The sequence below is a fragment of the Dromiciops gliroides genome, chromosome 2 (assembly GCF_019393635.1).
Source record: "Dromiciops gliroides isolate mDroGli1 chromosome 2, mDroGli1.pri, whole genome shotgun sequence".
Classification (NCBI taxonomy): Eukaryota; Metazoa; Chordata; class Mammalia; order Microbiotheria; family Microbiotheriidae; genus Dromiciops; species Dromiciops gliroides.
Window position 1 is genome coordinate 193,704,550 of NC_057862.1, and position 23,603 is coordinate 193,728,152.

The window sequence follows — 23,603 nt, forward strand, 5'->3', positions numbered from 1 at the left end:
AACACATAGGATTACAAAGAAAACAATTGTATTGAAATAAATGTAGTGAGTAACCTCTGTCCCATTCATTTAGCTCCAAGCTGCTACATTTTCTCCTCAGGTTTCTAGGGTATCCTGAGGGATTTGAGGGGGGAAGGTTCTCTTCTCTACTGCATTAGGCCCAAGCACCCACCAGCTATGTCACCCCTACCTTTCACTGTTGGGTATCAGTGACTATTGCCCCAGTTTCATTTAGCTACTTAACAGCAGTAAGCTTTTACAAAGGATATCTGCTTTAAAGATAGTACAAGAACAAAGTATATACATTTCCCTGCAACATCTCAGAGACACTCTCTTAGCTTAGGTCCTCCATAGCATTGGTCCTGCTGAGTTCACGTCCAGGTGTGACATGACTGTCAGATGAGTCCTCTTCTCAGCTGCTGCAGGGCTAGATGCTGAAGGTTACCCCCAGAGGTCTCTCAAGTGCTTCTCTGGATGTTGATACTCTGCTAGCTTCAAAAACCACACTCTGTAGTATGGGGACCCTCTGAACACCTTATAAATTTGATTCGGTTCCCTGTATATCTTAGAAGTGAGAACTTTTTGTTGTTGTTGTTTTTTTGGCGGGGCAATGAGGGTTAAGTGACTTGCCCAGGGTCACACAGTAAATGCCAAGCATCTGAGGTCGAATTTGAATTCAGGTACTCCTGAATCCAGGGCCGGTGCTTTATCCACTGTGCCACCTAGCTGCTACCAAAATGAGAAACTTTTTAAGAGAAACTTGCTGTAAATATTTTTTCCCCATTTCCTGCTCTTCTGAACACCTGTCTGATCTTTCAGAATTCACAAGATCAAAGACCAAGAATAAAAACAGAAGCTAATAACTGAGGCCCTTTCTTGGGGCTATATGGCCTGAGGGGAGAAAGCCTCAAGACTTCTCTTCTTAAAGTATGGTCTCTCACTGGACAATGTGATCAAAGAAGTCACCAAGATGCAGTAAGAATATCTCTAAGGCAGGGACACTAGGCTGAGGGTGAATCAGCCTCTTGCCCCTGGTTCCCACTATGGACAGCTAGGTAGCACAATGGATAGAGCACTGGGCTTGGAGTCAGGAAGACTCGAGTTCAAATTTGGCCTCAGATACTTATTACCTATGTGACTCTGGGCAAGTCACTTGACCCTGTTTGCCTCAATTTCCTCATCTGTAGAATGAGCTGGAGAAGGAAATGGCAAACCACTCCAGTATTTTTGCCAAGAAAATGCCAAATGGGGGTCACAAAGAGTCAGAAATGACTGAACAACTAAAAATATTCCATTGCATTCACAGACCATATTATTTTACTCTCCCCTCAGTTGTTGGACACATATTTCATTTCTGGGTTTTTGTTATTAAAATGTCAGCATGAACATTTTTGTACAAGTGTTTTTTCCCCTTTTGTTCATTTCCTTGGGATATAAAGTAGTCCCAGTAATGGGATCTCTGGGTCAAAGGGTACGAACAGTTTAGTAACTTTGCTTGCTTACAAAGTTCTCTGAAAGTTTTCCAGAGATGAGCTATTTAAGGCCCCTTGGAGATGGCTGATTTGTTTGCTTAGCCAATTTTTAGTTCTTCCCTTCTTGACTCAATGAGAGAGGTGTTAGAGTATATCATAAATACATTTCTACCTCATTAACACTTTGTAGTTACATTCTGTGCTTTCTGTGGAATTGATGTGGGGGTACCCCTCTCTTACAGATTCTAAAGACAACAAAAACCCCTCATTTTTGTTTGTTTTTGGTTGGGCAGTGAGGGTTAAGTGACTTGCCCAAGGTCACATAGCTAGTAAGTGACAAGTGTCTGAGGCCAGATCTGAACTCAGGTCCTCCTGACTCCAGGGCTAGTGCTCTATCCACTGCGCCACCTAGCTGTCCCCAAAACCCTCATTTATTAAAAAAAAATTTTTTTTTTTTTTGCAGGGCAATGAGGGTTAAGTGACTTGCCCAGGGTCACACAGCTAGTAAGTATCAAGTGTCTGAGGTTGGATTTGAACTCAGGTCCTCCTGATTCCAAGGCCAGTGCTCTATCCACTACACCACTTAGCTGCCCCCCAAAACCCTCATTTTTAAAAAGCCACATGAGGGGAAGGAGAAGTATCAGTGAAGGAATAGGACTCCAGATCAAGATGGATAGGATGGTGTTAACAGATTATAGAGAAGGCAGAACTACTCAACTCTCATTTTGCTTGTTTTCAGTCCCAAGGAGAATGGCCCTTAAACTGGGAAGAATATAATAAAAATGGTTATTGGGGAGTTGAAACCCAAATTAAGGACATTATAAGAAAACATTTATCTGCTTTTGTTGAGTTCAGATCACTAGGCCCAGAGAAACTACAATCCAGGGTACTGAAAGAACTGGTTGAATCATGTGATTATTGAGTCTCTTAATTCCCTCTAAAGGATTGTGTAACATGGGAGAGATGCCTCAGGGCTGGAAAGGACAAATGTCTTGATTTTCAAAGATAGGAGTAGGGTCCAGTCTTCAAAACCAGAGCCTTGATTCCTAGCAAAAAATTATACCAAAGGGATGGTTTATGAACATATAGAAAAGGAAAGTGTGGTCAGAAAGCATCAGCTCCACTTGATCAAAAGCAGGTCAAGGCCAGACTAACCTTATTTCAGTAGATCAGGAGAATGCTGTAGCTTCCCTTTGACTTGAGCATAACATTTGAGAGAATCACTCATGCAATCCTTATGGAAAAGATGGAAAGATGGTGGCCAGATAATAAGTTAGGTTGATTTAACCTTGAGTGAAGGGATAGACATTAGCTTGGAGAAAGGTATTTAGTGTGATCCCCCAGATATCTGCCCACTGCCCTTTGGTGCTCACCATTTTTATGAGTGACTTGACTGAAAGCAAGGATGGCAAATTCATTCTATTTGCAGATGACACAAAACAGCAGGATAGGAGACAATTTAGAGGACAAAATCAGGTTTCAAAAAAGATCTAAGGCTAGAATCATGGGCTGAATCAAATAAAATGAAACTGAATGGAGAATGACTGTAAGTCATAGAATCACAAATGTATGGAAAACATAAGCTTTCGGTTTGGGGAGTAAGTGTCCTTTAAAAAAAGAAAAGAGAACTTCTCATTTTTTCCATGTAACTAACAATATTAGTGAAAACAGATGTTTGAATGACTTCCAGAAACTACCCAGAATCCTTTTCCAGATGTTTTCCACTCAAATACAGGTTTCTGTGAGTGAAGAGGTTTGGTAATCTGATTTTTTTTTTATTCTTAAATTCTATCTGGCTCCATGAAATGTCTCTCTTAAAGCTGCCTTAATATATAATCTATAAAGGTTCCATTTTACAACCAACATTTATTTCATTTTTCTGAGTTTTTCCCTTTCCCAATCAAATTTTTTGGGGGAGATGTCAGATTAATGTGGAGATGATGTTTCATTGTAAAAACAACAATGAAAGCTTTGTGAAATATTCCTTCTGTAATTACTGAATAATTAATTAGTATTATCAATTCTCTCACTGTTTTTTCATACTTTCTTGTGAATGCTTCTATTTTGTTTGCTTTGAGAGCAGCATGGGTATGATAATATTGTTAGAATTTCTTCAGTAATGGATGTAAGCTACCTTTAAGATATATACCTTGCTGGATTTGGTAGTGCCAAATTCTTGACACTTATACTGAGATCTCCCTAATGTTATGGTGAATTGGCTCTGAGCTTTGCAGGGGGTCCCTTGGGATTCAGTGGCCAAATGGCTGGGCTTAGGGCTGAGCTCCACCTAGTGTTAAAATAAAGAGACCGGAAATGCTTATGTATAATCAGCCTTCATATCCTACCAGTAGTATCAATGACTGTTGCCTCTCCCTTTGCAATATGACCCCTTTTCTCATTTCAAGTTGGACCGTGATATTTGCTTTAGGGAAGAGAGGGAGAAGGAATAAGCATTTATAGAGTGCCTACTATGTGCTAAGCACTTTATAAATATTATTTCATTTGATCCTTATGACAACCCTGTGAGGTAGGTGCTGTTATCTTCATTTCACAGTTGAGGAAACTTATGTAGACAGAGGTTGTGACTTGCCCAGGGTCACACAGCTAATAAGTGACTGAGGCCAGATTTGAATTTCAGTCCTTCTAACTCTAGACCTAGCACTCTCTCTACTATGCCACCTAGTTTAGCCAGATTTCACTTATATGAAAATATAAAGTGGTCAAGAAAGTGATCTGATTTGCTTGGTCAGCTTTCACCTTGTCATAACCCATTAGAAGAGGGTAATCAATAGTAGAGCATGGGCCATAGCACCTAGCATCTGTTGTTCAGTCGTTTTTCAGTCATGCCTGACTCTCTGTTATCACTTAATGTTCCTAATCTTTTTAGTGTCTGTATAATCGTGCCTTCTGATGGCAATGAGCAGCTTTGTTTTTTGTTTGTTATTCAGTTAAATCTGATTCTTCATGACCCTATTTGGGGTTTTCTTAGCAAAGATCCTGGAGTGGTTTGCCATTTCCTTCTCTAACTCATTTTATAGACAAGGAAACTGAGGCAAACAGGGTTAAGTGACTTGCCCAGTCACATAGGTAGTAAGTGTTAGAGATCAGATTTGAACTCAGGTTAGTCCCAGCACTCTATCTACTGTACCACCTCGCTGCCCCAAGTAGTTTCTGAGGGATGGGCAAATCTTTGCATCTGGGCCTGGCCATGGAGTATGTCTCTGTCACCTATGGAGCAGATTAGCTAATTTGAGACAGGGGAGGGAGGGAAAAAGAGAGGAGGAAGAAGGAGGGAGGAGAGAGGGATAGGGAATAGAGTCAGAGGGAAGGGGAAAGAGAAGGAGAGGAGGGGGAGGAGGGGAGGGGGAGAAGGCTTATCATTATGTTGGCTACTGGGTGATGAAATTTTTGGTCATAGTAAGTCTCTCAGATTGTCTGCTAAGTCAGAGGTGTTGTAATCTCTTATCAGTAGAGGCAGTACTTATAAGGACCAGAGGAAGCCTCCCTGATGCCTTTTTTTTTTTTTTGAGGCAATTGGGGTTAAGTGACTTGCCAAAAGTCACACAGTTAGTGTAAGGGACTAAAATTCTAGCTATACTATCTAAAATCTAATGAGTGGTTGCCAATAAATTATAAGCTTTAGCAAGAGTATTTAAGTGGGGCAGCTAGATGGCGCAGTGGATAGAGCACTAGCCCTGGAGTCAGGAGTACCTGAGTTCAAATCCGGCCTCAGACACTTCACACTTACTAGCTGTGTGACCCTGGGCAAGTCACTTAACCCCAATTGCCTCATTAAAAAAAAAAAAGAGTATTTAAGTGTTTAAGTATTTATTAAAGAGCATTAGGATCAGTGAGAAAGGTAAAAATCTATTTCTAAGAGACCCCAATCATCCCACCCACCATGGCAAAGTCAGGAACCAAAAAAAGGAAAAAGCCCTCTGCCAGTGTCCACTTCCTCCTCCCAGAAATGGGGCTCCTCAAGTTGATTGGCTAGTAGCCTTGATAGACAGTACCCACGAGCAAACATCACTTCCTGACGCCAAGGACCTTGACCACATGGCTTGCCCCCAGCCACCTTCTCCTCATGGCGGAGCTTTCCTATAGTAGCTCTCCAGCAGGTGGCATCATTCCAATCGTTACACTAGTAAGTGTTAAGTGTCTGCGGCAGGATTTGAACTCAGGTTCTCCTGACTCCAGGGCCCTTGCTCTGTCCCCTGCGCCACCTAGCTGCACCCCCTGATGCCTTTTGCTCCTAGTGCCACCTTCTGTTGGTTATCTCCAGTGTGCCCTGCCCTGTGTATTTCTTGTTGGTACACAGTTGTTTGCATGTTGTCTCTTCCATTAGACTGTGAGCTCCTTGAGAGCAGCAACTGTCTTTTGCTTTTCCTTTTATCCCCAACATTTAGCACCATGTCTGGCACATAGCGGGTGTTTACTAACTAACTGGCTAACTTTGGAATATTGAATCAAAACAGGCATATGGGGGAGGAGGAAGTGATATATTTGGAAATGAAGACATTATAAAAACAAAAGAAATCAATAAAAACATTTTAAAAGCATATGGATCAATAGTCACTCATGTTCTTCTGATCATCTTTATTTTTTTGTAGGGTGGTGGTGGTGGTGGTGGTGGTGGTGGTGGTAACATTGTCTATGTTTTTTGTTTTTTCTAGTTCACTAAGAACTAGGATACTTCTTTCAGTTATTTTGAAAGCTTATTGTTTAGGTTTCTCATAATTGTCATTTCCAAAATGAATTTCTTCTCTATGGATTTCGTGTGATCCAACTGCCCTTCTGTTCTTCATCTTGCATTTTTTCAAAATAGCATATTTGGGACTGAAGTCTATGGATCTCACATAGTGGTTCTATTCTTATTCATGATGTTTTCCATAAAAATACTAAAAAATTTATTCAAATTTATTTTTGTCTGTTGTCCTCCTTCTACTTTCAGCTATAAATATCCTTTGGATAATCTGGTTTGGTTGGGTTTTCTCCAGACTTAATTTCTTTTGCATTGCTCTATGTTGTTTTATAAGTTAACACTATTCAATATCTTCCACCCTCCTTTATAACCTTTTGAAAATGAGTTTACACTATAAATCAGTGCTGCCTTTGACTTGCCACATATTTCTCCTTGACAAGGAAATCAAGTGCTTGTTAGCAGGAGTGATTTTTGTGTTCTTTTGACCTTCTCAAAGTGATTGTTTTATATGGATTTATATGGGTAGGAAATGGTGGTAGTCCTTGTCTGCATCTCTTCCTTTATCCATTTCCCATTTTTCTGCATCACTGGATTGGGTAGGAGTTGTAATTGCACATGGTATCTTCTTTTCATGTTTATCCATTTAATATGATGTTGATTTTTACCTTTACCCCGAATTGGTAATGTTGTAACTGTCTATGGGCAGATGTTTGAGAAATGAGTCCCATATATATAGCCAGCCCTCTAGTAAACTATAGAAATTTAAATTTTTTGGTGCTTTTTTGAGGGTTGTTATTGTAAAGTATTGTTATTTGAGGTTTTTATGACCCCTTCTTTTGGCTAGAATTAAAAAAAAACTCGGCGTGTGCACTGGCCTCTGGGGCTCCACAAACGGCACGGTGTTCCACCCACTGGTCACTATGGCGCTGGCACCTCACGTCATCACCACTCGCTGATGCCTACATGGGCCTGGCAAAATTATAATGATTGGAAGCCTAGTGAGGGCAGTCATGTGACTGTCAGAGCAGCCAGCCAATTGGCTGGGGGCTCTGTGTGGTCAGCCTGGGATCTGCTGGGAAGAAGGGAGGTTTTTTCACCATTCTGGCTTGAAGCTGGAAGGCGACAGGATGCTGCTGTGTGTTCTCAGCTTATTCCTGGGCGGTGATGTTGTTCAGATTGTATAATTTCCCTTTCCCCATTTTATTTCCTTTCCCTTAATCCTACTGATCCTTTTTGTGGTTTTTTAAGTTCTTTCTTGTTAAATAAATCCTGCTCTGTTTTGAGGGAGGCTGTCTGTCTCCTTCCTTGCCCCAATATTACGGCGAGCCGCTCAGCTAACACTCCCCAATTAAAAATTGGTCCCCACATTATTCATTATATATATATATATGTATATATGTATGTGTTTATATATACACATATAGCCATACATATACATATGTCTGAATAGTCTATAAGTTTTTGGACTTGTTATTTAATCCTGACCCCTTTTTTCTAGCACTTTTTTTTTAACTGCCATGTCTACCTTTGCATCAAAGTATTACCAAAATATACATTGATTTTGTTCAGAAGGTCTTTTTATTTCTTCATATAATTTCCCTCTCTCTTTGGTTTCTACCACAGATTTTGGAACATAAGGTATAGTCATATATTCTTGGTATTCTTTTTTGTTATGCTTATCTTCAGCACTGTAAATAAGATGACATAGTATTCCACAAAATGTTGGCTCATGTTCCCTTTGAGTGCACAATAAAACCAATCACACCAACTCTTTTCATCTTCTTTAAAGAGAACCACTGAGTGGTCCTTCCACCGAACTGCCAACTTAACATTTTCAGGTTAGATTTGACATGGTTTGATATAGAGAATATATCAGTATGAATAGGGTTAATTCTGTCTTGTAGCAGATAAGACTCTCACCCTTAGAGTACCAAAAGTTAAATTAATGTTTATGGAAAGGCTTAAAAACTGTGCAAAGGGGAAACTGAGTCCCTTTTCCTCTTACTCTACCTCTATCTCTGTAAAAATCACAGGGAGACCCACAGGACTCTTTGTTTTGTGGGTTGCTATGGCCAAAGAATTCATAGTCTCTAAGAACCCAGATTGACTTGCATGCCAGGAGTAGAATTTTAAGAAATTTTAATAAACCTCACTAATATTTAATAATGATAGACAAATAGAAAGATAGGTAGGTAGGTAGGTATTGCAATGGATAGGGTACCAGGCCTGGAGTCCGGAAGACTCATCTTTCTGAGTTCAAATCTGACCTCAGATACTTACTAGCTGTGTGACCTTGGACAAATCACTTCATCTCTCATCCTCAGTTTCCTCAACTATTAAATGGGGATAATAATAGTACCAACTTCCCAGGGTTATTATGAGGATTAAATGAGAAAATATTAATAAAGTGCTTAGCTCAGTGCCTGGCACATAGTAGGTACTTAATAAATGTTTGTTTCCTCTCCTCTCATAACACTTTAGGATTTACAAAGTGTTTCATATGTGGTACCTCATATGATTCTTACAACAACCCTGGGAGGTAGGTGCTATTATTACCACCCCCCCATTTTACAGATGAGGAAACTGAGTCTGAGAGAGTTCACATAGTGATTGTCTGAGATAGGATATGAACTCAGGTCTTCCCAGCTCTCAAGTTCAATCCTCTGTCTACAATACTGCCTAGTTGCCTAGGTTCCACTAAAAACTGGAAACAAAACTATTTATTTTCTGAAATGGTTGAGCTAGAACAAAACCTCAAACAACAGAATATTTTGTAAACTTAGCCAGAAGGAGACACTTCATTCTTCTCCAGAGCCCTTCCTAAGGACGGAATGTATTTACTTCTAAGCAGAACCAGAGGGAAGCTTGTTAGTTCCTCATGAGGCAGGGTCTCCATCTGGCTGGGAGTCTGGCTGAGGACAGAGGCAGTTTGATAAGGAAGCCAAACTTTCTCCACAAACCTAGCTACTGAATTTCTTGAGAGCTTCGGTATATAATACACTTGTTACAGGATGTTGTCCAGGGGTGTGGGCTAGAGCCAGCTCCTTCAGGCACAGGAGTGCCCATTGTTAAGAGCATTTAACACCTAGGAAATAAGCAAACACTAGGGCACCTGAGTGGTGCAGTGGATGGAGCATTGGGCTTGGAATCAGGAAGACTCCTCTTCCTAAGTTCAAGTCCAGTCTCAGACACTTACAACCTGTGTGACCCTGGCCAATTCATTTAACCCTGTTTACCTCAGTTTCCTTATCTGTAAAATGAGCCGGAGAAGGAAACGGCAAACCACTCCATTATCTTTGCCAAGAAAAGCCCAAATGGAGTCCAAAGAGCCAGACACAACTGAAAAATGACTCAAAAACAACACAAACAAGGGCTTATATTTATTGTTTTATTAATTATCTAGACTTAAGAAAGTGATGGGGAAGATGTAAATAAAGCTAGAAATGTTTCACGATTACATTCCCCACCTCTACAGAGCTGGTTGTTAAACATTTTACCAGCACATCCCTAGATGGTAAGAACTTACAATGTGATCCTTGGGCAAGTCACAGTTTCTGTGTTTAGTTTTAGTCTTGGTGTTTAGTCTTAGTTTAGTTTAGTCTTGGTGTAAAATTCTATGATTATATACATACAAACACTCCAGATTGAACATTTTTGATGACCCATAGCTATTTCTGCAGTACTGAATCTAAACCTCCAGGTGAATAATTGGGATGAAAGACCTTGGCAGTCAAGGTCAGTCTAATTAGAAAATTAATGGGGAAAGAGGACCCACAGAGCAGATGCCCATGGGGCTGCCAGAGTCCAGGTTTCTGGGACTTTTTGCTGGGGAATATCTTACTTCTCCTGAGGGCAAGGACTATTTCATATTTGTCTTTGACTGCCCAGCCCCTGGCACAGATGAGAAGCTTTCCCCCATGGTTGTTTTTTTTTTGTTGTTGTTGTTTTTTGTTTGTTTTTAAGTGAGGCAATTGGGGTTAAGTGACTTGCCCAGGGTCACACAGCTAGTAAGTGTTAAGTGTCTGAGACCAGATTTGAACTCAGGTACTCCTGACTCCAGGGCCAGTGCTCTATCCACTGCGCCATCTAGCTGCCCCCCCCATGGTTTTTACCTAGAGTGAGCTACTTGGTTTAGTGGTCCATGGGGAGGCATAGCCTGGCCAGGGATCTTCTGCCCTTTGACTGGTTGCTTGAATGAGAAGGTGGCAGATACCAGGTAGGAGGAGTAGGAGGAAGGAACACTTTGGGTTATTATTAGCCCTGATTTTTCCTTGTCCATGAGATGGATAGTACTTGAGGTCAGATCAGCCACAATAGGACCACAGAGCTCAGCCAGGAACCTGGATATATAGCAGGAGTTTTTGGTAATAAAGATTTCAGGTATGCTTCCTTCTCTTACTAGCATGTGAAGGATTGTAGCATCAATAGGTACAGAATCTGTCTTCTCAGCTTCTTGGAAAACATTTCCTGAAAATTCTAATTTTTAAAAATCTTTTCTTATTGATCTAATTGTATCAGTTTTCCTCCTTTCTCATCATTATCACTTTCTAGTGACCAGTCCCCTACAACATACCCCATCACAAAGCAACAAAATTAAGCAAAACCTTGTCATTGTCTGATAGGTACTTCATCCTGCCTATGTTTTATTACTTATAACTGATAGTAGCTTGGTGGGGGTGGGGTGGATACAGTGTTGGAGCTGGAATCAGAAAGACCTGAGTTCAAATTCAACTTCAGATACTTTCTAGGTGTGTGACTCTAGGCAAGGGTCACACAACCTTGTTCAACCTGTTTTCTCATCTCTAAAATAGGGATAATAAACTGAATGTACTTCCTCTAAGGGTTGTTTGTGTAGGATCAAATGAAATGAGAGATGTAAAGCACTTTGCAAACCTTAAAGTGCTTATATAAATGCTACGTATCATTTGTGTTTTTTGGTCACCTCTCTATCAAGAGCGGGGAGGTTTTGTTTTGCCATCATTTTTCTTAAGTCAAGATTGGACACTTAAATCTTTTGGTATTGTGCCTCTTTATATTGTTGTGGTCATTGTGCGGGTAGCTCCCTTCTTCTACTTACTTGGCTTTGGATAATCTAATCCTTCCCAGGGTTCTTTGTATTCTTCTGTATTCATCATCTCTTACTACACAGCAGTTAATATCCCATTATTAGTATATTCATACCCCATAATTTTTTTGGTCCCTCTCCAATTAACTGATAGGCACCTACTTTGTGAATTTTGATTCTTGGCATTCTCATGGTAACAGTTTTTTAAATGCTCCAGTTAGTAAATATTTATTGTGCCCCTTACCCATGCAAAGCACTGCGCTAGGTGAGGTTCATGCTTATTCATATGTGTATCTCAAGTAGATCTTGGATGTAAATACCACAGGTTGATTTGTACTCTGTGTGTGTGTGTGAGAGAGAGAGAGGGAGAGAGAGAGAGCGAGCATGAGTGCTCCTGTGACCATTTCCAATACTAAGTGATCCCAATCTCACTTATATTGGTTGCCTTTAGTTGTCTTTTTTAGAAGGCAAAGTTAATAATAATTTGGATGAAATGGGATTGAGCGCCTTGTCATTCTAGATTAATTAAAAAAATAAACCCAATGTCTCCCCCTAGTGGAAGATTGTAGTCACTCAGGGAGCTTTCTGTTCGTTTTGTTCTTCTAGGTCTTCCAGGATCTGGGGACCGAGGTGCTCTCGGGAGCAGCCAAAGGCTACAACATCTGCCTCTTTGCTTATGGACAGACGGGCTCAGGAAAGACATATACAATGATAGGGACCCCGGTGAGTGACCTTGGCCTTTGTGATAATCTTCCTGGGGGAAGTGAATTTGTAAGAGGGAAGTAAGTAGGAAGCAAGAATGGCTATTCAGGGACAACTCATGATTTACACACACACACACACACACACACACACACACACACACACACACACATGCATGCATGCACATACACGCCTTAGCATTTATACTGATGGAAAAAAGAAGGATGTCTTTTTTTTTTTTTTTTTGCAGGGCAATAAGGGTTGAGTGACTTGCCCAGGGTCACACTGCTAGTAAGTGTCAATTGTCTGAGGCCAGATTTGAACTCAGGTCCTCCTGAATCCAGGGCTGATACTTTATTTACTATGCCACCTAGCTGCCCCCAGGCCCTTTGTTTCCATCCTGTTCTTGTCACATTCCCCCTCACTACTTCACTTAATGATTTTTATCCATCATTAACATGCAACTCAAAAGGTACCTATTCTGTGATGCCTTCCTTGATCTGTTAAGGACCACAGTTATATGGGCAAACATACCTGCCCCCTCCTGGCAGAGATGGGGCTATAGGCTGACCAAGGCATATGTTATGGACGTTGTAGTTCCTGTAAGACCCAGCACAGACATTAATCAGTTTGTGAACTGAATGTAAGGCATAATATGTTACAACTATTTAGTGCACAAAATGCCTTCCTTTCAGATTGAATGGCTAAGTGTCTGTCTTTGTGACCAGATGATAGTTTGTAAGTTGTAATGCTTAGAACGTACAATAAAATTCAGTGAAGTCAGCAAGCATTTATTAACTGCCTACAGTATACCAGCTAAGTGCCAGGATACACACAGAAAAGCAGAAAAAACCCCAACAACATCAAAAACCCCAGTCCTTGCTCTCAGGAAGCTCATGGTCTAATGGGGGAGACAATGTGCAAATGATTGTGTATGAACAAAATTTATATACACTCGATTGGAGATGACCACAGAGGGAAGGCACTAGCTTTATAGGAGATTGGGACAGGGTTCCTATAAAAGATGAGACTTTAGCTGGGGCTTAGATTTAGTGAACCTTATAACATGCAGGTCTGTTTAATAACTTTCTTTGATCATCCATATGTATGGGTTATCTGAAGTCCTGATATGATGTAAGCCTATCATGTTAATGGTCTAGAAGACCTGTATACAGCTTTGGTTTTTATGACAAAACTCAGAAGTATCCTGAGTGCTAGCTGGGCAATGCCCCGGGGTCAAATGTGAGTGTGGCCAAAGTTCTAGGTTGTACATATAAGAAGTCTCTGGGTTTTGGGTTTTTTTTTTTAGGGGGGGGGTAGGGTAGGTCTTGAGGATTTAGCTTTAGGTCAGCTGTCATTACTTAAGTAAACAAATAGGCGCCTGAGGCCCTTAGGAAATCTGGTCTGCCACAGGTTTTAGGAATATTTTGTTGTTATTGAGTCGTGTCTGATTCTTTGTGACCCCAATAGGGGTTTTCTTGGCAAAGATACTGGAGTGGTTTGCTATTTCCTTCTCTAGCTCATTTTCCAAACTGAGGCAAACAGGGTTAAGTGACTCGCTCAGGGTCCCACAGCTAGTAAATATCTGAGGCTGAGTTTGAACTCTGGTCTTCCTGATTCCAGGCGCAGTCCACTTTTCACTGTACCACCTTAGCTGCCCTTTTCTTTTAGTAAAGTACCTAAAAAGTCAGGAAGGAAAGATAAGGGTTCTGGGTAGGAAATATGCAGGTACTCAGTGAAATTACCTTCATTCCTCATCAATGGTTTCAGTGTGAGGTTGGAACACTACCCAGGAACATTCTTTATCAGGACCTCATTCTTTTTGCAGGAGATTCTTCCTATGTCAGGCCTAAACACTATGCTCACTTTGCCATGAGTGATTTTTTTTTCTCACATAGAATCATATGATACTTGAGTTGGAAGGGACATTAGAAATCTCTGGTCCAAAAAAAAAAAAAAAAGAAATCTCTGGTCCAACCCCCCACACACAATGTTATAAATGAGGAAGGAAATTGAAGCTCAGAGGTTATATGATTTGTCCAAGGTCATATGTGGAATTGCTGTGTCTGTTTTCTGAAACTATTGATAAACAAATCAATAAATATTTTATTAGGTACCCCACCTAATGTGCCACGCACTGTGCTAAAGCACTGAGGTTGCAAAATACTAAGCAGAACAAAACCCAGAGGAGGTACCTAAATCCTCATCTCCTGGCTCTCAACCTAGAGTTTTTTCCATTATGCTTATTTTAAGTGAAAAGAGAAAAAAAAAAAGATTTGATAAACCAGGAGTTTTCAGGAGGGCCCATTTGGGGTACAAGGAGCCCTGAATCTAAGATGAAAAAAGATCTTTTCATAGTCAGATCAAGTGGGTAATTCTCCAACTCTTAAATATGCCCATGTAATCTACCATACCAGAAAGCAAAAATTTAGGGGTGTAGTGGGTAGAGCTCTGGACCCGGAATCAGAAAGACATGAGTTCAAATCTTGCCTCAGACACTAACTAGCTGTGTAACACTGGGCAAGTCACTTAACCTCTGTCAGCCTCAACTTCTTTATCTATAAAGGGGGGGGGGGTAACAATACCTACCTTGCAGAGTTGTTGTAACAATCAGATATATAAGTACTTAGCAAACCTTAAAGCATCATGTAATACTACCTCTTACAGTAATATAACAATAGCAATTTGTGATTTCCTCTTAGTCTTTGCTATATTAAATACCTGCTCCTCACCTAGAGTTTTATCTTGGGGCTTTGCTGGATTGCATGGAGGGTTAAGGTCTTCTCTATTGTAAAGTAGGCAGCATCAAAGTGGGGGCCACAGACCTAGTCTTTTGACCCTTGAAGCTGATTCTGGGGGGTTGGGTAGAGTGGAGGTCTATGTGGCCTTAATGCAAAGTAATTGTATGTTTTTTCCCCTTTTTCTTCCCAGGCCTCCTTGGGGTTAACACCACGGATATGTGAGGTATAGAAATGTCTTCTCAATCTGAACCCTTTGTCAAAGTAGGTCTCATTTTATAATCCTTCATGTTGAAATCACAGGGGAAACACCTAATCTTCTGGTTTGTCCAGGGCCTCTTCTCAAAGGAGGATGACTATTCCAACCAGCCTTCATCCTGCAGGATAAGAGTAAGGTAGGAAACAGTCAAGTTTTGAGGCCCAGAGCCTCCATTTCCATTTTACTTAAAGAGACAGGCACACTCAGCAGTCATCCTCTGTTTCCAGTTCACTCATGTTCAGGGCTACATAACACTTATCACTCCTTCCTCATCCCTCCCCAGGTGGTATTGGTGAACAGGTCTCCTGGGGACCAATGGAACCCATGTGGCTTATCTTGGTTTTACCCTTCATATAGTCAAATGTTGACACTTGGCCTTTCTTTTTGAGCCTGGCCTTCTTCCAGGTTTGTTCTCTCTGGGAGGCAACCAGAAACCTTGCTCCACAGTGGGAAAAGGTGAGAGGATGATGGGGAAAGCCTTGAATGCAATTCAGCTTTTGAACTGCTAACCCCAAAGCAACAAATATTCCTGGCCAGCATGGCTTCCCAGTAAGAAGAGCACATCTCACTGATGTAATGATTTAAAGGTACAGAATGATTTCCTCTCAGTAGAGCTCTGTATGGTAGGTTGTGTGTATGTATGTGTATACATACATATATAATCTATGTATATAAACAATGTACACACATATATGGAAGAATATAGGAAAATAGATTTTTTTTGTTCCATCAAATTATTTTCTTTAAATCAATAGAATTTTTAAAAAAACATTTATACCATTCTGATCACAACTTTATGATTCCTGTTATTCAAGATTTTCAGTCATGTCCAACCCTTGGTGACCCCATTTAGGGTTTTCTAGGCAAAGATACTGGAGTGGTTTGCCATTCCCTTCTCCAGCTCATTTTACAGTTGAGGAAACTGAGGCAAACACAGTGGAGTGACTTGCCTAGAGTCACACAGCTCGTTAGTGTCTGAGGCCAGATTTGAACTCAGGAAGAGGAGTATTCCTGACTTCAGGCCCAGTGCTCTAACCACTGTGCTGCCTTATGATTCTAGTACTTCCCTATTTCTTCTTTCCTAACTTCAAAGAGAAAAACTTATCCCTTTTCTTCCATTTTCTTGATTCATTCAGGTGTCAGAACATCTGGGTTTATGATAGCTGAGACCTACAGCAAAGTCTTAGGGTCATTGATTTAAAGCTGGAAGGGACCTCAAAGGTCATTTAGTCCAGCCCCCTCATTTTATGGATGAAGAAATTGAGGCCCATAGTTTAAGTTACTTGTTCAAAGTCACATGATAAGTAAGTGGCGGAACTTGGGATTCGAACCCAAATCCTGACCACAAACCCAGCTCTTTCCAATGCCCCACACAAGCCCCACAGCTTCCTCTTATAGCTGTGAGTTATGACTGCTAGCTTTCTCTCTCTCTCTCTCCCTCTCTCTCTCCCTCTCTCTCTCTCTCTCTATCTATCTATATATATATAAAACACACACACACACACACACACACACACACACACACACACACACACACACACACACACACACACACACACACCCTCTCTCTTTCTCCCCACCACCTGAAGAAGAACTTCTAGGGAAGAAGAGGAAAGCTCTTTGTCTTCTCTCACATTCTTTTCCAAAACCTGCTTCGTTTTTCTCTCTCTAGCCACTGCTACCATCCACATGCTCTGTCACATTTGCCGTTATTCAGCAAGTCTAGGTTTGTGACTCTTAGCCCTAAGAAGATAACACACTCATTTAAAGCTTTGCTGTATAAGTTTTTGTCCTTAATATTGTATTTTGCTATTTTAATCAATAGAAACATCTTATGTTTGACCCCCTTGACAGATGTTCTTTCTTTCTTTCTTTTTTTTTTTTTTTGGTGAGGCAATTGGGGTTAAGTGACTCACCCAGGGTCACACAGCTAGTAAGTGTCAAGGGTCTGAGGTCAGATTTGAACTCAGATCCTCCTGAATCCAGGGCCAGTGCTCTATCCACTGCACCACCTAGTTGCCCTGACAGATGTTCTTAAGCAAAGGTAGAGTGGGAAGAGGATTGGACTTGGAGTCAGGACACCTGGTTCTTACTTCTGGTTTTGTTAGTAGTTGACTGACCTGGGGCAAGACTTTTCATCCGGGCCCTGTAAAAAGGGTAGCTGGATTGCAGGATGCCTAAGATTGTTTCCAGCTCATTCTGTGGTTCTGCTTACCTTTTGGGCTTCATGGGTACAGTGTATCACCTGATGGCCATGGTGCACAGTCCTTTTGAGTTTAAATCGCCTCCTGAATGCTGAACTCAAGTCTCCATAGAAATAAAAATCCTGTAAAGTAACAACAGCAGATGTCATACTCTTTTAAAAATTCTGTTTACATTGATAGAACATGACTTATATTATCTCCTTTGATCTTTCAAATCGTAGAATGCTAGATCTGGAAGAGGTCTTGATATCATCTAGTCTAGGGGTTCTTCATCTTTTTTGGCTGGCTGGGCATAGGGGCACGTGCTTTGTCATCCCTGCTATTGGAGAAGCTGAGGCTGGTGGATCACTTAAGCTCAGAGTTCTTAATTGTAGTAGACTGTAAACTCCTTGAGAGCAGGGACCATCATTGACCTTGTGCCTGGCACATGGGTGGTGCTAAATGCTAAAGGGTTGAAGTGGATCTGGTGTCCTCATTAAGTCTGGCACCAATATGGTGAACTACTGAGACCTTCAGGAAAGGCCTGGGGTGGCATGGGGGCTGCCTAAAGAGAAGTAAACTTGTCTAGGCCAGAAATGGAGCAGGGTGTAGCTCCCGTGAGCTAGGGAAACCTAGTCTCCAAAAGACAAACAAATTACCTTCATTTGTGTCATAGACCCCCCCATCACCCCCAAACAGTCTAGTGAAGCCTATGGCCCCCTTCTTAAAATAATGTTGTTGTCTAAAAAATAATGGAAGGAGATGCTAAATTTCAATGAAAGGTTGGTGAAAATAAAGATGTGTTTTTTCCCATCCACATTTGTGGACCCTTTGAAATCTAATTAAGAATTCCTGAAGTAGTCTAGCCTCTTCATTTTATTGTTGAGAGAACTGAGGGCCTCCAAAGTTAAGCAATTGACCTTGGTCACACAGATGGGACTTAAATCCCGTTCTCCTGACTCAGTCTGTTGTTGTTGTTTTTCACATTTCAGGCTGAACCCATTAAAAAAATAACATTTTTATGTATAGTTTTGAGTTCCAGACTTTATCCCTCCTTCCCTCCTTCCTCTCCTCCCTCCCTGAGGCAGTAAGCAATCAAGTATGGTTTATATATGCACAATTATGTAAAACATGACCATATTAGTCATTTTGTAGTAGAAAACTTGAATAAAAGAAAAAAGTGAAAAATAGCATGCTTCAGTCTGTGTTCAGTCAATATCAGTTCTTTCTTTGGAGGTAGATAGTATGTTTCATCATTAGTCCTTTGGGATTGTCTTGGATTATTGTATTACTGAGAATAGTTAAGTCATTCACAGTTCTTCATCAAACAATATTGCTGTCTCTGTGCACAATGCTTTCCTGGTTCTGCTCACTTCACCAAACATCAGTTCATATGAGTCTTTGCAGGTTTTTCTGAAATCATCCTGCTTGTCATTTCTTATATCACAATAATATTCCATTACAATCATATACCATAGCTTATTTAGCCATTCCTCAATTGATAGGCATCCCTTCAATTTCCAATTCTTAGCCACTACAAAAAGAGCTGCTATATGGGGCAGCTAGATGGCGCAGTGGTTAAAGCACCGGCCCTGGAGTCAGGAGGACCTGAGTTCAAATCCGCCCTCAGACACTTGACACTTACTAGCTGTGTGACCCTGGGCAAGTCACTTAACCCCCATTGCCTGCAAAAAGAAAAAAAAAAGAGCTGCTATAAATATTTTTGTACAAATAGGTCTTTTTCTCTTTTTTGGGATATCTTTGGGATATAAACCTTGCAGGGGTATTGCTGGATCAAAAGGTGTGCACAATTCTATAGCTCTTTGGGCATAAGGCTGAACCCATTTTACAGATAAATAAAATGAGCTGAATTGTCCAAGGTCTCATTGTCATTCTTTTTTTTTTTTTTAAGTGAGGCAATTGGGGTTAAGTGACTTGCCCAGGGTCACACAGCTAGTAAGTGTTAAGTGTCTGAGGCCGGATTTAAACTCAGGTACTCCTGAATCCAGGGCCGGTGCTTTATCCACTGCGCCACCTAGCCGCCCCTTTATTGTCATTTTCAAAGGCAGAAGTGGATCCTGCCTCAAAGCCTGCTGATCCTTAGCCCATCTCTTTTCCTTATTAAACCAAGAATTAACACTACCATCTTTTTCCATTTTTTTCCCCTCTAGTTTCCTAGAAATCTACAACGAGAGGGTACGAGATCTGCTGAAACAGTCTGATCAGAAAAAGCCCTTCACCCTGAGGGTCAGGGAACACCCAGAGACAGGCCCTTATGTACAAGGTAAAACTACTGTGAATGCACATCTCCAAATCTGTAGCCAGAGTCTGAGACAGAAAGGCCTGAGAAGGAGAGGGTGGGAACCAAAATACGGAATAAACTCCATAAGCCCTGAGATCTGAGACCAAAATGAGAGCTGGGCAGTTATCTGACACGGGACATTATATGTCTCCCCTGCCCATCACTCACTGTTTCAGAAGCTGTGGGGTGAGGGAAGAAATGTATTTGCAGGAACACATGTATGATGTTTTAGAGATGATCAATTCTTATTGGGTCAGGTCCAATGTGTTACCCACCAGGGAGAGCTGGGCTCTCTTACTTTCTTCCCTTTGGGGAGGAAAGTTAACCCCCCTAGGCCACTAGGGAGAAGCCACTGATGAGTTGGGTACTTGAGGCCTTTCAACACAGATACATATGGGCTTAAAGCAGTCAGCCTATGGGGAGAGACTGGAGAAGTGCCTCTTCAGCTTCTCTATCTGGTGAGCTTCTGAGACTGATGACAGGAGCAGGATTCAGTCACTGCAGTGGCCAAATGCTGGCCTGGCCTCTTTGTGAGGTCAGCACCTGCTCATCTGACTGGATAGTGGCACTTACTGATCCTGTTATGAGTTCTGTCATTGGCTCAGTGATTGAACAATAAAGGTCAGTGATGGAAGCCTAGGCTGTAATTTATTTACTTACTTATTTTTTGGGGTGGAGCAGTGAGGGTTAAGTGACTCACCCAGGGTCACACAGCTAGTAAGTGTCAAGTGTCTGAGGTTGGATTTGAATTCAGGTCCTCCTGAATCCAGGGCTGGTACACCGAGCTGCCCCCTAGGCTGTAATTTTTTTTACAGTACCCCTGGATAATATCTCTTCTCCGCCCCCCCCCCCCCGCCGCCTAGTTTTTCATTCCCATATGCTACATGGAAATTTGGGAATGTAACCATTGCTATTTAGGTGTTTTTTTCCTGGACATTAATTTGGGTTTCCTGTACAAAACTATGTGAGGATACACCCATTCCTTTCTTAAACTCCCCATAAATATCTCTGTCACAAGCTGCTTTCCTATTTTGGATACCTCATAGATTGGTTCCAGCATATTATAAGCAGTGCTGTACCCTTTCCTGAGCAAATTTTAGCTCTCTGCAAGAAAAGTATTTTCAAAGTGAAAGGAGCAGTCAGCTAATCAAAAATTATTTTCTGGGGCAGCTAGGTGGCGCAGTGGGTAAAGCACTGGCCCTGGATCCAGGAGGTCCTGAGTTCAAATCCGGCCTCAGACACTTGATACTTACTAGCTGTGTGATGCTGGGCAAGTCACTTAACCCTCATTGTCCTGCCCCCCCCAAAAAAGAAGAGTAGATCGAATAACTACTGAATAACTACAAAGAAGAAGACGTAGTCTCTGCCCTCACAGAGATTACAATCTAGTTGGGGAGATAAGAAATATTCACATGAAAGGATAAGATAGTATATGTCAAATGGGTAGCCCAGACGACAGGTGATCTATGACATGAGAAGTGGTGGAACCATCTTGGATTGAGATGTCAGAGGGCTTCATGGACTCCATGAACAAAGCCTTGAAGGATGAATAGATCCAGATTGGGGGAAAACATGGCAGGGAGCAGTGGAGGGGGTGGGGAGGAGTCATTCTGTGTCAGAGGAATAGTGTAAGCAAAGAAACGTGTGGGGGGGGGGTTAGGAATTCATCAGGTAATACAGGGTTCATTCAGGTGAATGAGAACCTGTGAAAAGTATTGAACCATATTCTAGTGCTTTTGTTTGTAATGTTGTCCCCTAGTGGCTATTATTTTTGTAAATTCCAGAATCCCTAGAGCCATGTTGTCACCTATTTGAAATCAAGACACTAGCTGTATGACCCTGGGCAAGTCACTTAACCCCAGTTGCCTTAAATATCTTGGGCCATCTCCAGTTGTCCTGATGTCTATCTTGCCACTGGACCCAGATGGCTCTGGAGGAGAGTGAGATTGGTGACCCTGCACAGCCCTCCCTCACATAAATCCAATTCAGTGCAAGTCATGACATCTCCCTGATGTCATGGTCTTTTTCGAGAATGAAGGACAAACAACAACAGCAAATTCAGTTTAGTTCAATGAGGATTTATTGAGCACCTATAGGTACCTTAAGAGACAGAAAAAACAAGGATAAAATAATACTCTTTCCCTCAAAACATTTATGGTGTAGTTGGAGGAAGTAAAAAATTTCATATTTCTGTAAAATAATTAAATGGCAAAGCAACGGAATGTAGAATTAGGCACAAAAATTAATGGGGTAGATTTTTTTCTCGTTTATTTCATCTGGCCGTTTAGCAAGCCACTCCGAGTTTTTTGGGGGGAAGTTTTATTTTAGGGTTGTTGAGTACTTTGTTCTGTTTTCAAGAAAGAGAAAAATGGAAGCTTAAAAAGAGACCCACATAACCTGATATTCTGGATTATGGCTTCATGTAACAGCTAGGATTTAAACCAATGAACAAAAGACTGTGAGATGGTGGGAACTCAGACAGCTCCATCATCCCAGCTGAGACCTTGAGGGAGAAACAAACAGAAGCCTCCAGGCTTCTATGTTTGCAGACAACTCTGCCTGAGGATTTATCCCTCACGATGACCAGCTTAAGAGCCCTGATTCTGACTGAGCTAGAGAACTCCTGATTTATTTCTCAAATTCATCTGTTTTGTTCCTGGCTTTGATTTCTTTCTGGGAGCATGAGAACAAGACCCAAAGCAGGTTCTGCCAGGTGACAGTTAAGGGATGTTGGACCATGTTAGGGAGGAATTCTAGGTCTCTGGGAAGCAGGATGCATGTCAGTGGCTTTTCCCTTTATCTCTCCCTCCTACTAAGTGGCAATATAAGCTGCATTGTATGGGATGTTCAGAGAGAACTGGAACCTCTGGTGTGAGGCCCCTTTTCAGGGCTGGCATCCACCTGTCACCCAACTCTCACCTGTAGCTGCAAGAAGCTGAAGCATGTGCAGTGTTCACACCACAGTAAAACTCTAGGCAGCTGGGCTAAACCAGGCTGAGGGTAACTGACAAGCCTCAAACCTGTCAGTGAGTTAGGGGGATGTACTACCCCAAGCATGTGAAGACTTATCCCAGCAGAAAGGACAGGTGAGAACAATTTGTTCCAATAGCCATGAAGGCAGATGAAGCAGGCTCTGTGGAGCACTTAGAGCTTGGTCAGACATTGAACATCTACTGCATCCTGAGGCCATCACCAGTCATCTCCATTTTTGTCTTGCCACTGGACGTCCATGACTCTGGAGGAAAGAGTGAAGCTGACAACTTTGAGCAGCTCTGCCACACTTAAATTCAAATCACATGCAAGTCCTGTGATGTCACTGCTCCTCTTTGACATGAAGTTTAGACAATAAACAGTATCCTCTCTTATCCTTGGAGTAGCTGTTAAGTTTTGTTTTGTTTTGTTACAGTTATAGAACCATAGATTTAAAGCTGGAAGTAATCTTAGAGAGAACTGAGTCCAGCTCTCTTTTTACAGATACTAAGAGATCAAGTGACTTGCCCTTGGTCACATAGTTAGTGTCTTAGGCAGTATTTGAAGTCAGATCTTCCTGACTCCTGGTCTAATGATCTGTTGATACACCGAGTTACTTAGCTGCCAGGCAGAATAGAAAACAATGGGAAGAGGCTCCAGCTAGACCCTGGTGATTTACTATTCAACTGATTCATATTATCCAGTGAAATAGATACAAAGGAAGGGGCAGATTTTTCTGAGCACTTTCATGGAAGGTGATCTCCATACCTACGAGAAAGAATTAAAAACAATACCAGGGGCAGCTAGGTGGCACAGTGGCCAGAGCACTGGCCCTGGAGTCAGGAGTACCTGAGTTCAAATCCGGCCTCAGACACTTGACACTTACTAGCTATGTGGCCCTGGGCAAGTCACTTAACCCCAATTGCCTCACTTAAAAAAAAAAAAAACCCAATACCAACTTGGGTTTTTGTAGTCTCTTTCCTTTTTCTTGTGTGACATAGTATTTGGAATTAAAAACAAAGAAGAATTGGGAATCACCTGAGGTTTTTTTTTCTTTTTTTTACCCTAGCACTGCTGATTGTGATCTGTAGCTGCAGCTTCCTCCTCGGGAAAGAAGTAGTAGTAGTAGTTGTAGGAATGGCAGCAACAGTGGTAATGGTAGTGGTAGTGGTAGTGGTAATGGTAGTAGTAGTAGTAGTAGCTTCGGTAG

The 23,603-nt window shown here is 41.5% G+C and overlaps 1 protein-coding gene across 1 annotated transcript in view; it reads left to right on the plus strand.

The window, feature by feature from the left end:
* Positions 1-23,603, plus strand: part of STARD9 (StAR related lipid transfer domain containing 9) — a 145,443-nt gene that overhangs the window by 63,808 nt on the left and 58,032 nt on the right. Inside the window, exons 4-7 of the mRNA XM_043983481.1 lie at positions 11,846-11,962; positions 14,873-14,905; positions 15,013-15,074; positions 19,293-19,405. Coding sequence (XP_043839416.1) covers positions 11,846-11,962; positions 14,873-14,905; positions 15,013-15,074; positions 19,293-19,405 — 325 coding nt within the window. The remainder of the gene's footprint in view (positions 1-11,845; positions 11,963-14,872; positions 14,906-15,012; positions 15,075-19,292; positions 19,406-23,603) is intronic.